The 14,136-nt window shown below is 38.0% G+C and overlaps 1 protein-coding gene across 7 annotated transcripts in view; it reads right to left on the minus strand.

Moving 5' to 3' along the window:
• sema6bb (sema domain, transmembrane domain (TM), and cytoplasmic domain, (semaphorin) 6Bb) overlaps positions 1–14,136 on the minus strand; it is a 122,975-nt gene that overhangs the window by 32,326 nt on the left and 76,513 nt on the right. For all 7 annotated transcript variants that reach the window (XM_081349700.1, XM_081349699.1, XM_081349702.1 and 4 more), the window contains 5 exons: positions 9,801–9,899; positions 7,429–7,519; positions 6,658–6,777; positions 5,143–5,231; positions 3,580–3,797 (listed from right to left, as the gene is read on the minus strand). In XM_081349700.1, the coding sequence (XP_081205826.1) occupies positions 3,580–3,797; positions 5,143–5,231; positions 6,658–6,777; positions 7,429–7,519; positions 9,801–9,899 (617 nt within the window). The remainder of the gene's footprint in view (positions 1–3,579; positions 3,798–5,142; positions 5,232–6,657; positions 6,778–7,428; positions 7,520–9,800; positions 9,900–14,136) is intronic.

Consider the following 14,136-nt stretch of genomic DNA (forward strand, 5'->3'; position numbering starts at 1 on the left):
CTAGTGTACTATCTAGGAATGACCCGAGCCATGTCTAGGGATAAGAATATCTTGTAAACAACCTCCCAGAACTCCTAGCAACCATACAGCAAGCCCTGGAAGTCATCCTCAACACCCTAGCACATGTTTTGACTCGTGTGGGCAACGCAAGTTCCCCCCTTTTATTCCCATGATTTCATGTCATCTACTACAGTCCACGTGCACTAAACAAAGGGCAAAAAAAGCAGAAAACTGCATTGATGCTTTATACACCAAAGTATAATGGAGAGAAATTATGACTCATTTTTTCCAGTCATGGTTTCAGGAAGTATTTTTCCCATCCATTTTCCCCAGAGAGATTTAAAAACATTCTTCAATGAAGAATAAGCCATGAACCAAACCAATGCCTCTTTTATGAAGGAACTAACTACTCATTCTATTAAGCATTACAAATTAGGGTTATTCATTCAAATCCCTACCAAGTACAAGCAACTGTGACTCTTGGCTTGGCTTATTTGGAAAAAATGTGCATGAATATTTAAAGTAAGATTTAAAATTTAAATCTGCTCATGTATAAAAAAATCAGCTTTTATGAGAAACCATCAAAATGTTCAAAATCTGCAGAATAGTCCTGTAACCACTCTCCAATTAGCATGAGTCACCACTGACTTTTAGACAACCTGCACTTTATTACAGTCCTTCCCATAATACTTATACCCATCTCAACCACATCCCAGAATGCCCTCCTCTCATTCCCATAGTCCTCCCCTGCTGCTGCGTCTGCCACGCACTAACCGGTCCCGGCAATTTGTCTGAGAGCTCTTTAACAGACCACACATCCTCCCGGCAGGCTAGCGGAGCCCCCTGCGCTGTTTATAGAGGACTGCAGCTGCAGACAGGAATGCTTGTACAGCTGGACGCTCCCTGCCACTGCACCTCGGCGCTCCATCTCTTACTGAGCCCGCCGTGGATCCGTGCCCTCAGGATAAGAGGGGAGGAGAGGAACCCCGGCTCTATATGAGCCAGATGATAAAAACGTTTTTTAACTCTTGTGAAGGAGAGGTGGGGGAAGATGTGGGACCGCCTCATTCATTCGTCCTTGAGTATCCCCCCCACACACACATACACACTCACACACAAATACTCATCCTTCATCTTTTTCTCTTCCCATCTCGACCCCCCAGAGCAGCCATTAGCAGGCTGAGATGTTATTAGACTTGGCATTTGCTGAGGTTTGGTCCATGCTCTGACATAAATACACATTTGCATGCTGGGAGTCCTGCCCTTCCTCCATCATTCAGAGGGTGCTCGTTGCTCTTCATTTGTCGCACATACACAGGTCTCATAAAAATATTACAAATCATGCACGCTCTTACACACACTGAGGACATAGCTCAACAAGATATTAAATGAATTTTCAACTGATGTAGAGTCTGATAATTCACTTTCAAATAAAAAACAAAATCCATTACATTTAGATGACCTTTGCATTCATCTAGTGCTTACTCAAAGTAAATATTTAAAAACATGAATGATTCAATAAAACTGTTAAATGTAATCTTTAGTAAATCTCGATAGGAATATACTGTACAATATAATACTGTGATTGCTAAATTCACGTGTAGCATTAAAACAAATTTTTAAACATTTTATTTTAAATTTATTTCGAATTTTTCATTGATTTAGTCTTCATATTCAAAAGTTTTTGGTCAGTGTGATTTTGTTTTTGAAAGAAATTAATACTTTTATCAGCAAGGATGATTTAATTTGATCAAAACCAAAAGTAAAGACATCTGTTGCAAGATTTAAAACAGATACAGTTCTCTTTTTTTAAACTTCTATCAATCAGATAATTCTTAAAAACATAAAAACATTAAAAAAGAAGCACACCTGTTTTCAACATTGATAATAAGAAATAATTTCTAATGGATCATATAGATGCTGAAAATTAAGCTTTGCCATCACAGGAATAAATTACATTTTAAATGATATTAAAGTAAAAACAGTTCTTTTAAACGTGAATAATGTCACGAAATTACGGGTTTTACTGCATTTACTGATCAAATAAATGCAGCCTTTATGAGCATGAGACTTTTTTTTTACAATTTTGGGTGAACTGTCCCTTTAAGCACTGCAGTCACTCTCATACCTTGATCACACACACTGGTAGAAAAGCGCATACATGAACCATTTTCTATCAATTTTCTCTTCTCTTCATTTCCTCTCATAGTAATGACTCTTTCAGCGTCTTCACTCCCATCCCTTTTGACAGCCCTCCCTCTTTTCATGTTCTCATATTCTTTTCTGTAATTATTTCCAGCAAACTCCGTCAAAACATGCACTTGCTCCCTGATCCCAAAAATATGTTTTGTTGTTGCTTTCCTCTCTAAGTGTGTCATTTTGGTGACAGCCTGTCAGCATGTGTACATCTCCCCACATCAATTCCATTCCTCATTCTTACATCAATATATATCTCTTCCCCTTCCCGTTCTGTCACAGAGCCTCTCTACATGCCATTAAAACCTGCAATAATATTCCCTGCAGTGTCGCACCAGTGTTCTATATTCAGAGGTTTTTCACCCACAATCCCACAGGACGACCTAAACCCAGAGCGATTGTACCCGTTTCCCAGTGCTCTGCTGTTGCCACCAGCCTGTGATATTTCCAGCTCAACTGTCTATCAATGAGGCTGCTAATGCACTATATTTGGGAGTTTATCTCTTGAGATTCACAGTCTGGTTGGAATCAGGTGGTTCTTAGTCTTCTTTAGCCACATTTTCAATGTGAAGGTCTATATTGCAGCTTATTCAATTAAGTGCTGCCCACTTTGTCAGAAAGAGGTCACCTATTCTATTCAATATGTCAGTGTTTTTATTTATTTATTTAAATAACCGTTTTCTTTTTGAATATAGTTTAAATTGTAACTTCGTCCTGTGATGCAAAGCTGTATTTTCAGCAGCCAATACTCCAGTCTTCAGTGTGACATGATCCTTCAAAAATCATCTAATATGCTGATATGGTGCTTAAATAACATTTCCTATAATCAATGTTAAAAACTGTTTCTCAGGATTCTTTGATGAATAAAAATGTAAAAAGAACTGCATTTACTTAAAACTGATTTATTTGTAACAATGAAAATGTAATTACCGTCACTTAATGATCAATTGAATGCATCCTAAAAATAAAAATAAAATATAATAATTTTTTCTTCTTTTTTTAATCTACTGACCCTAAACCTATGAACGGTAGAGTAGGTATGCTTGTATATCTTGTTTACAGTATTTGCTATCAAGAGTTTCCAACAAAATCTTTCAAAGATTGATTCCTAGCAAACTTTGGCAAATCCTGAGGCAAATTCTTCTACAGAAAAGCTCATTGTAAAAGCCTAGAAACTTGCAAATACAACTTTTCTCAGTAGCAGACTGATAAAAACCAGTGCACCCTGACTCCTGGAAACTGGAAGCCAGCCAATCAGGGAGAAGCTAGTGATTTTTTCCATTTTTGTGCGCAATATGCATCATGGGTGGTTCTTTTATTGTTTCTTGACTGCTGCCGAGAAAAGGTTTTCGTCAGTGTTTGCACGTAAAGGCTGTGACCCACCTGTTGGAGGGTGTGGAGAAGACAGCGAGGATGATATCCCTGCCGTGCATGCGGATGATGGGACTGGTGGAATGCAGGAGGTTGAAGTAGAAGTGCGAGTCTCCTGGTATTGAGCAGTTCAGCCGAGCTTTCAGGAAGGACGTCCATTGCTTTTCGAGCACACGCTGCGAACCGCCCTGATCTGTTTTGCACACGCGTGCTACGCGAGACACAACCACCTAAGGTCACAGAAAATGGAATTAACTTGCATATTAATTATGAATTTTAAGCATTTGATAGTACGCACATCAAACAGTACTGTATCCTCTCCAAAAAGCCCTAAATCTTTTAATCCTTGTGGTTTTTAAGCAGATTCTGGAGAGTAGCTAGTCTGTGTAAAATGGGTAAGCTAATATAAATTCATTCATGAAAATGTCAGCATTCCCTAAAACGGGTTCGGCAAGTGATTTCAAAAGAGCTGAATCCAAAGTACAGTGGGTTTTTGTTCTCCTCGAGGTCCAGCAGTACAAATGCTTGCGCAAGCACAATTCTGTTCTTGCAGAAGTCTTGCATTGCTAATTCTCACATAATAGGAACCCTTGTTAGTGTGTCGATGTGTTTTTCTCAGTTTTCAGTAAATGATATTATGGATTTCAGTTGCCTTGAAAAACAACAACAGAAAAACAACTTCTGTGTGCTTAAATTACACTCAAAACAGCTTTATAGGGCATGATTATTAAATTAAACATTCAGCACAAAAACAGGGAAAAGGTCATACTGCAGTCTGACTGGAAATACAGTAGTTAGTATTGACATTTGAATAATATTGCCAGACTGGACATACGGTAACACAATTTCAGATTACTCTCACTATTTCTTCCCTGATCTTTCTCAACTGATCCCACAGGAAGGTTTAACTTAAGGTTTAAGGTTTAAAATGTTTCTTTTGCAGCCCAGGAATTTTATGTTTATATTTATGCATTTGGCAGATGTTTCATCCAAACTAACTTACATAGCATTCAATGTATACATTTGATAATTTCCCTGGGAATTGAAACCATGATGAGACAACACTATGAGACAACAAAATAGACACAAATAAGACAATAGCTGATATGCGGTAAGAGTAAAGAGCTATAAAATTAATGTGAATATCATAGCCCAAATCCTTTGCTCTTGGGAGAATTTATACTCTCGTAAAAATAAAGGTTCCAAAAGGCATGCCATAGAAGAACCATTTTGGGTTCCCCCAAAGGACCTCTAAGTGAACATTTCATAAAATAATCATTTTTTTCTTAGAGTGAAGAACATCATAATCTAAAGAACCCTTTTTCCACTATAAATAACCTTTTGTGCAATGAAACAAAAGTCAAATGGATGTTAGAGGTTTTTCATAGAACCATAAATGCCAATAAATAATTTTTAATTTTACAAGTGAATTGAAATATATGCCTTCTGAGTGCAGACTGGCACTCTTTGGATGTCTTATGAAACTCTAGAAGAAACACATGTGAGAACATTGGGGACTTTTTCCTCATTATGAAACCTGAGAATAATGAGACTTGTGCTCTACCATCCTCTCACCTTCTCCAGGTAGTTGAACTCCATAGCCATCTCTCTGAAAAAGAAGTAGACATGCGGCCCCCATTCCACAGCATTCACAAAGTACGGCTCTGAAACAGACCGACCAGGACCAAACCATTAGTATTTCCTGTTCAGGACACTTTACTGCTCTCTCAGATCACATGGTTTTCAGAAGGGCTGATCTGACAGAACTACAGTTTTGAACTGCAGGCTGCTTTCCAATAGGGCCATTAGCTCGTCAACGGACACACAAACCAAAAGGAGGAAAGATAGGGCGTTTTGGGACAGGAAGTGACCCAGGACAGCAGGAGGGAGATTGAGTCAGGACACAGATGTGCTTTCTGCTGCATCAGTGAGAGATCACATCAGGCCACAGACCATCAGAGCAAAGGAAGATGGGAAGAAGGGGTGCTGACTGCTGACTCAGATGTGGATTCTTAGAAACCTTATCGACCCTGACATTAATGCTCCACTCCAAAAACTAATGAGATGTCTACCCCAGAACGCAACTGTGACAATCTCAGTGAAACATAAATCCAATTAATATTTTTTAAATACAAATCTAATTTAATATATCACTGATCTGTTTTTATTGATACTTTACATTATTAAATGATATGCATACAAGGTACTGGATATAACAGCTCAAGCTAGAAATTCTACATAAATTGAAGTAATCAAATGTAAAATAACTGCATAGTCCTCACTGTATAAATTAAATAAAGATAACTCCTTATTAAACCTACAAAAGTTATTCAGACAAGAGCACTAAGTGATGATCTCTTTTTGCTTTTTCTTTGATTAAAACTAACGACACAGACTGTAGAAGGGATATTGACTGCTGTCACTTTAAGACCTGATGCACATGAGGCTGATCTGACAAGCGTACGATTTTCTCTCTTTAGGTTTATTTGAGAATTTTTTTATACCTCATTTAAGACTGTGCTTACAAGGATACTTGTACAAGCATTTTGTCATGATTTTGTGTATTTTTGTCCATTCAAACACGATAAGACGCAAACGATAACCTCAAATCTGTACAATCACACTGTCTGAGAAGCAGCTTTCTGTGTGTATGTTTCGGGTGTGTGTTCACATAGAGATGCTTCTCAGACAGTGCGCCAGTAACGAACTGTGTCCTCTTGAGTTCTCGCGGAACCCACATAGCATAATGATATACTGTAATCATATACTATGCTGCGTTGATTCCGTTTAACATTTTCAACATGTTAAACAGAGGAAGAAAAACAAAATTAACATGTTATTTTTGACAGCCCTAATATATACATATAAATATTTAAAATGATAGTTAGATTTCATGATAGTTAGCAGGCTGTTTTAGCAGGCAGTTGCCTATTAAGACAGTAGGCCAGGTTTTGGAGCAGTAAAGTACACTTAACTCTCTCACACACACATTATACATACACAAACACCATTAATATTACATCCATGTGCTGACACTATAGTCTGCACGGCTTCCCCTTCCCGTCAACTAACGATTGACGTCTTCATTACCTCTAAACCATTTGGAGTCGTGTTTCACCGTGCGCAGGGCAGGATTGTCCCCCAGACTCCTGTAGATCACGGCATCAATAGCCAGAAAATCAGTCACTGTGGCAGTGTAGAGATTCCCCTCTGCAAAAACAACACACAAACTATATAAAATATCTCTCTATAATAATATGTAGACAGAGATATATGTAGAGATAATATTATATAAAATATAATCTAATAATAATATATATAACCTCTCTAAAAATGATCAATATAATAAAAAAAATTATATAATATAATATATACCTTTCCCCTTTTCCATCTAAAATATCCCCTTTGTGCATCAGAATAGATGTTTCATGCATCTGAGTTATGCACATTATGTGGTAAATTGATAAAACAACAGTTATTTTTAGTTGTTTAGCTTCCTTGCCTTCTCTGATGGATCAGCACTGCCTTACAGACTAAAAATATGCTCTCAATATACTTTTGTCAGAGTAATGCATCTTCATATACTTAAAAAAAAAAATTCATTTCCTTTAGGTTCGTCCAGGCAGGAAGCAGTAAAGCCATAATGTCGTGCAGGGAATGTGCTGGACAGCATATGTGCATGATTAGATTGAGAGATACACATAAATATTGTTCATAGACCGGCATGTAATTAAGTTAAAGAATAACAGCAGGGACATCAGCATTACCGCACTGCTGTATATCTATATATAGTCCTGTAATATACAGTCATGTTCACTGTGTTAATGCAGAAAGCAACAGAATATGCTGGCGGAGTCTCACCTGCATACAGGGCCACATTGGCATGTTTCGGGTCATATGGGCTTCTAGCCATCCCACTGACGGTTTCACCCACCATCTCAAGAGTGTCTCCCTGCACACACACACATAGAAAACACACTCATTAATTAGAGACAAAAATGCCCAATGCGCAGAGAGTAAGTGAATAACTAACACTATCAAAATAAATGTTATCCTCCGAGATATAGAGTTGGCTAATACAAAAGCAGAAAGAGAGAAATAGTATCAAGTGTAGGAATAACAGAAGCAGAGTTAAAACATATGCATAAAATTTAATTTCAAAAACATCCACAGGCAATTTATTGCACAATAACAGTTCAAGCTAAAAATTACTCTAAGGCCATTACAACTAACTATAAATAAACCTGTGCACTCTCTTTCTCTCGCTCTGTCTCTATCATACATTTCTGTCTCTAGAGAGCCTCTTAAACTCTTGACAGGTGTAATGTTGCATTACAGGTGTGCGATAATTCTTTTACTCAGATCTGCAACAGTGTGTTTCAGACCTGACAGACAGAGTTTCTTCATGTCCTCGAGAACTGCATACACAAAATTCTATCTTTCTGAATCCCTTGATGGAAATACCGGCAGGTGGTTGTCAAGATCGGGGTGTCTGTAATTTTCCTCTTAAAGCAGTTTCACAAATTGCTACTAAACAGAGAAATTACTTAACGGAGTGGCATGGACGCTATCAGCCTGTGGCACTGCTGAGGTGTTATGGAAGACCAGGATGCTTCAATAGCGGCCCTGTCTCTCATCTTTCTCTTGGCAATGCTAAGGTCAGGCGAGTTAAGAATGAGAACGAAATGAGAATGAAAATGTTCTCATCAGAAAAGAGGACTTTGGTCCACCGTGCTTTATTAATCCAGAGTCAACGCAGCCGTCTACCAGGACATTTTAGAGCACTTCATACTTCCTTCAGCAGACAAGCTTTATGGAGATGCTGACTTCATTTTCCAGCAGGACTTGGCACCTGCCCACACTGCCAAAAGAACCAAAACCTGGTTCAATGACCATGGGATTACTGTGCTTGATTGGCCAGCAAACTCGCCTGACCTTAACCCCATAGAGAATCTATGGGGCATTGCCAAGAGAAAGATGAGAGACATGAGACAGAACAATGCAGAAGAGCCAAAGGCCGCTATTGAAGCATCCTGGTCTTCCATAACACCTCAGCAGTGCCCCAGGCTGATAGCATCCATGCCACTCCGCATTGAGGCAGTAATTCATGCAAAAAGGGCCCAAACCAAGTACTGAGTACATATGCATGATTATACTTTTCAGAGGGCTGACATTTCTGTATTTAAAATCCTTCTTATTTATTGATTTCATGTAATATCCTAATTTTCTGAGATTTTGAATTTGGGGTTTTCATAAGCTACTGTATAAGCCATAATCATCAAAATTATAACAAATAAAGGCTTGAAATATCTCACTTTGCATGAAATGAGTCTATATAATATATTAAGTTGAATTACTGAAATAAATGAACTTTTGCACGATATTCTAATTTTTCGAGTTTCACCTGTATATAAAATTTTCATTATTATATTATATTATATTATTCCAGGCTAGAATCCGGCAGAGTGGATGATTAGTAATTATGCGTTTTCCTTCTTTATCCAGCAAGTATATTATTAGTGTGATTGGTTCAGAAGTCTGGCGCAGCATTTATGTTTCAAGTTGATGCCGCAGGTGGACCTGCAGCTAAGACCCTCCATTAATGTGACTCACGTACGCTGGGGGCGATAGAGTTACTGGCCAGATGGATGGAAGGCAACCAACACACACACACACACACACACACACACACACACACACAGTCACACAGAGTCTTGGATTCATACAACGTGCCCATTGAGTGGCATTACCACAACCACGCACAGAAAACCACATCTAGACTGATTAATGACAGCTCTCTGCTCTTGAGGTCATCAAAAACAGCTTGCTGCTTCTGGGCATATTGACGGTCAGGCAGGTGGAAAAACAGAGTATAGACAAACGGCAGGGGGGATTCTTTTTTAGCTTGGGGGTTGTGAAGTGATTCCCATCCGGGTCAAAAATGCATAGCGACCCAATGAAGCCAGTCGTTTGGAACGATGCTGCAAGCAGTGCTCTGAAATGCACTGTGAAGTTTTGAAGCAAAAAAAGCAGTTTGTGAGAATGAAATAAAATATGTGTGAGAAATGTAATGGGATGCAGAGAATAAAAAAAGTATGAAAAAAAATGTAATGATAAAATACAGACCCCGAAACCATTGACAAAACTTTGGGGTAATGAAAGCACAGAGGGTGTGGTGAGGTTCTGAAACAATACATTTTTGTGCAAGTGTGTTTCAAGTATGCAGTACTCACTGTATAATTGGCACATAAGGGATTGAAGGCGTTGGTCCCGCAGATAAACAATCCGCCCTGCCGACTGAGGAGAACCTTCATGTAGTTACGGCACTCATCCTAAAAAATAGAAGAAGAGAGTCATTTGTTTCCTAAATCAAACTCTCTTGAACAAATTCCCCCTCAGATTGACATCACATTTCTCAGCACTTTCAATTTTATTCCAAGGATTGTTTGCATCTGTACAAACAATTCACTTGGCAAACCAGAGGCACGCCACAGTGAGTCATTCGGTTAAACCTCGGTTCAATTGAACGCACATGTTTGAGCCCTGCACCTGTGAAGGGCTTTAAGAGATGTGAAATAGAGATGGATTATGTCATGCTCCCCCACGTGCCGCCCCCCCACCGGTGTACCCCGCGTGTGCCCGCCAGTGTGGCACCATTTGATGGGCAGCAACCTGTGGGCACCGGGGCCTCATGATCACAGCAATCTGTTCTCGAATGAAGAGAGAGAGAGTGAGGACGTGTGGAAGGAGCCGGAGGGGGAGAAGTGGGATTGAGTGTTATTCCAGATGCTCAGGTCCTCACAGGGTTCTTGTTTTTCAGTGGAGAAATGAGGAGAGAGAGAAATAGTACATGAGAGAAATCATTATTATCTAAAAAAATGTATTATTAAATGTATTTAATTGAATTACATAAATTATTTAATTAAATATGTATGGCTCAACTCCAACTTTCTGAAACTAAACATGGACAAGACTGAAATCATCATTACTGGAACCCCATCACTTATTAGCAAAATTCCTACTGACTTTGCCAGTGATATTGCTGTTACTCTCATCAAATCATCCAGTACTGTTAAAAATGTTAGTGTTATTTTTTTTTTATTCCTCTCACTTTTGAAACTCATATCAACTCTGCATCTACTATGGAAGTCTCTCTCCTGCAATAATAATATTTCTGAGTTAAAATCCCTTCTCAAAACTCATTTGTTTTCTGAATGTTATCATTCTCAAGCTGTGTTCTGTATTTCTCTGTACATGATTATACGCTGATGTGTGCCACCCTGTCTATGTAATGCCCTTTACTATCTTTGCTTTATTATTCTATTTTTCTTCTTCTCTGCGTACTATTGTCTTTCATTATTACCTGTTGTTTGTTATTATTACCTACCCTATTGCTTTTTTTTCTTATTGTATCTACTTTGTTTAGCATCCTTGAGCAATGGAAAGGTGCTATATAAATAAAAATGACTATTATTATTTTCTAATGTTACTTTGTATGGTTTTACTTGTTAATGTATTAAAAAATAAAAAATTAATAATTGAAGCTGTACAAATTGTTTCCTTTATTTGCACTATTGTTTTTTTTACTTTATTTATTTTAATTATCATATTGCTTAATCAATACCAATTGTCATGCCAATAAAGGATGAGAATGAGTGCGAGGTGAGAGCAATACAGAAATGCCTAAAACTGTTGGCGATAGATCATGAACTAACAGCATAACAACTGATAACGGCACATTAAATCACATAAATGTCAGCCCACAATTCATTGCTATGAGCGTACCTGGCCTGTTATTAGTGCTTCTGTAAGACAGATGCTTTTTTTATCGTATTGGCATTGTGTGTAGGTGGTGTGGGTGCTGTGATGCAGATGTATCCTGTGTTTGTGTGTTTGTGTGTTTGAGTCTCTGTAGGACCAATGCACCAAGACCTTATAACTCTACTCATAAAACCGATTCGACAAACTCCTCCAAGAGTCCAAACACTTGGCACAGCTCCTGGTCTTCTAAGCGATAAAGCACATACCGTGGATAAACAACAACGGCCTTCTCGTCCTCCTCCAGCTCTTCAATCACCATCACCTGGTCTTTCCAATTTCATCCCCTCGTTTCATATTTTCAAAGAGGCCTGATTCATTTACACACTATTCATTAGTCCATTAGGGGGTTCTCTCTCTAGTGCTGGACGTCCTCTGCACCATCAACTGTCCTCTGCTCTGCGTTTCACAATAGCACTTTCCTCGTCCCTTTATTTTTCCTCTCCTACTACCAGTCCAATTATCCCTTTATCCTTCCTCTGTGTCCGTCTATAACCCACCCTTTCCACTCCAGCAGCATTTCTCTTCCAGACTGTTCTTGTCTCTGCTTTTTCAATTTTTAGTAATTTATTGTCAAGATTGTAGCGTGCACACTGTACACACACACACACACACACACAAAAGCAAAGACGGGAAAAAAAGTCAAGAACAAAATATGCTAATGATAGTAATAAAAAAATCATGTACAAAAAAAAATGGAAAATGAAAATTGAGCATAAATTCACACAGACACACAAGCAGCAAAAAGAAATTTGTATATATGTAGACAATGGTAAGATAATAACCATGTTCAACATACGGCATAAAGTAAATAAAAAAAAATCTATTAAAATAAAAACAAGGTTATTTAATTCAATTGAATGAACTCTTATGGTCTGTATCTTTAATATGGTTTGTAAGGGTGTGCAGCTTTTCTGCTAAACTGGAAAAAAAGTAGAATGAGGTCTGAAAGGTTTTTTCAGTATTTCTGTAAACTTGTCACAGTGAAGGAGGTGAAGGCCTCTGTCTTAACCTCTCTGTCTCTATCTCAAGTCAGGTCTGTTTTATAAAAAAAGAAAAAGAAAAAAAGTCTTCTCTTCTCTTCGACTTTCTACCCTGTACCTGCATGCCATATTTCTTCAGCTTACAGGGCCTTGACTATCCCTGCAAATTCTCACTGTTGGTGTCAAGTACTAAATTATTTATACCGGGTCCTAGATAAGTTTACCACCCAAGCTTGTGTGAGAGACAGCCTCAGTAAAAGGGCGTTGTCTTTCTGGCAAATGTTTTTTTCTAACAGATGCTGAGCTAAAGCTGAGCAAGTGAATTCCTCCTCTTTCTCTTCCTCTCTGTGAGTCTCTAGACATGACATCTACACCAACACCGCACATCTGCGCAAAGTACTCCCTACATTCCAAGATCACTGATATCTTTATATCTAAACACATTACTTCAAAATGCAGTCCCACAATAACATCATAAACCATCCACAGACTGACAGAGCCTCATAATATTTCCAAAGCATGACGTCAGTACGAGATTAAAGCTTAAAAATATTTTTAACTGCCAGTTTCATTTTAATTACTTGTATACAATTATAGTATTTATTAACATTTTGAATTAGATTTCAGTTTTCTTTTCTTTTTCAGTAATTTTATGTGCTTGTCAATTTGATTTATTTTTAATTAAAATGTTTTATTTAATCGTTATTTCAATTAATCAAAACATTTTTATTAGTTTTAGTTAATAACAAAACTGTCAACTGTAACGAGCAATGAACAACATAACATTGTTGATCGCTTTATTTCAATTTTTGCCAATAAAGCTCATTTGTTTTTGCTCAATGCTCAATTTTGAACATCACAAATGATGGCTGGAAATGAAGGACTTCAGTTTGCTTTGTCACGGCAAATCACTTTCACCGTGAACGTCGATTGACTGGATGGAGACTGCACAATTCTGCACATCATTATCAACTACGAGCGTAACTCATCTCACGGGTGTCCACTTAACCACTTAGACACTGTTCCTCATAATAAAAGGGTCATATTTACAATAAGCAAAGCCAACTCTCAGAAGTTTCCATTATATGCTCAGCTGAGTCTGTTTCTCCAACCATGATATAAGAGGGAATAGTGCAGGAAAGAGCACAAATCTCCCTCTTTCCCATGGCAATATTGTCATTTTAGAATTCTCTAATTGCAGTGACAGCAGCCTCGGTCAGACAGTGACCACATTAACAGCAGGGGCTAAATTAGTGCAAATCTGCCAGGGAACACAGAGTAGGGTGTTGTGTTTGTGTAGGATGTGTATGTTAGCTAGAAAAAGGATTGACTAAGAAAGAAAGAAAGAGATGGACAAAAAGTGAGGAGGAAATGATTGGAGTTTTGTGTATGTGTGAGAGAGGGATTGTGTGTATTTGTGTTTTTGCTCCAAGGCTAATCCACGCCCCCTCACACTCTTTGATGCTGATGGCTGGTGAACACACCATGGGCTAACACCAACATTGAGAGCAGTGGCTCATTTATATTGAGAATATTCAAATGCAACTTGAATTTAGATGAAGAATGAATTTAGGTTCAAAACAATTGACTCAGATTCAGAGCGGTTCTTTTAGACTTACAATTCAGATTCAGAATTCATATTACATTAAGAACTGTTCGCTTCTATATACAGTCTATCTATTTTTAAATTCAGAATTCCTATTCAGTTTGGATCCTTTGGAGTGGTTCTTTTAGATTTACAATTCAACCTCAGGATGTTTTTTAGATC

Source organism: Scardinius erythrophthalmus (genome assembly GCF_964197995.2).
Source record: "Scardinius erythrophthalmus genome assembly, chromosome: 20".
NCBI lineage: Eukaryota > Metazoa > Chordata > Actinopteri > Cypriniformes > Leuciscidae > Scardinius > Scardinius erythrophthalmus.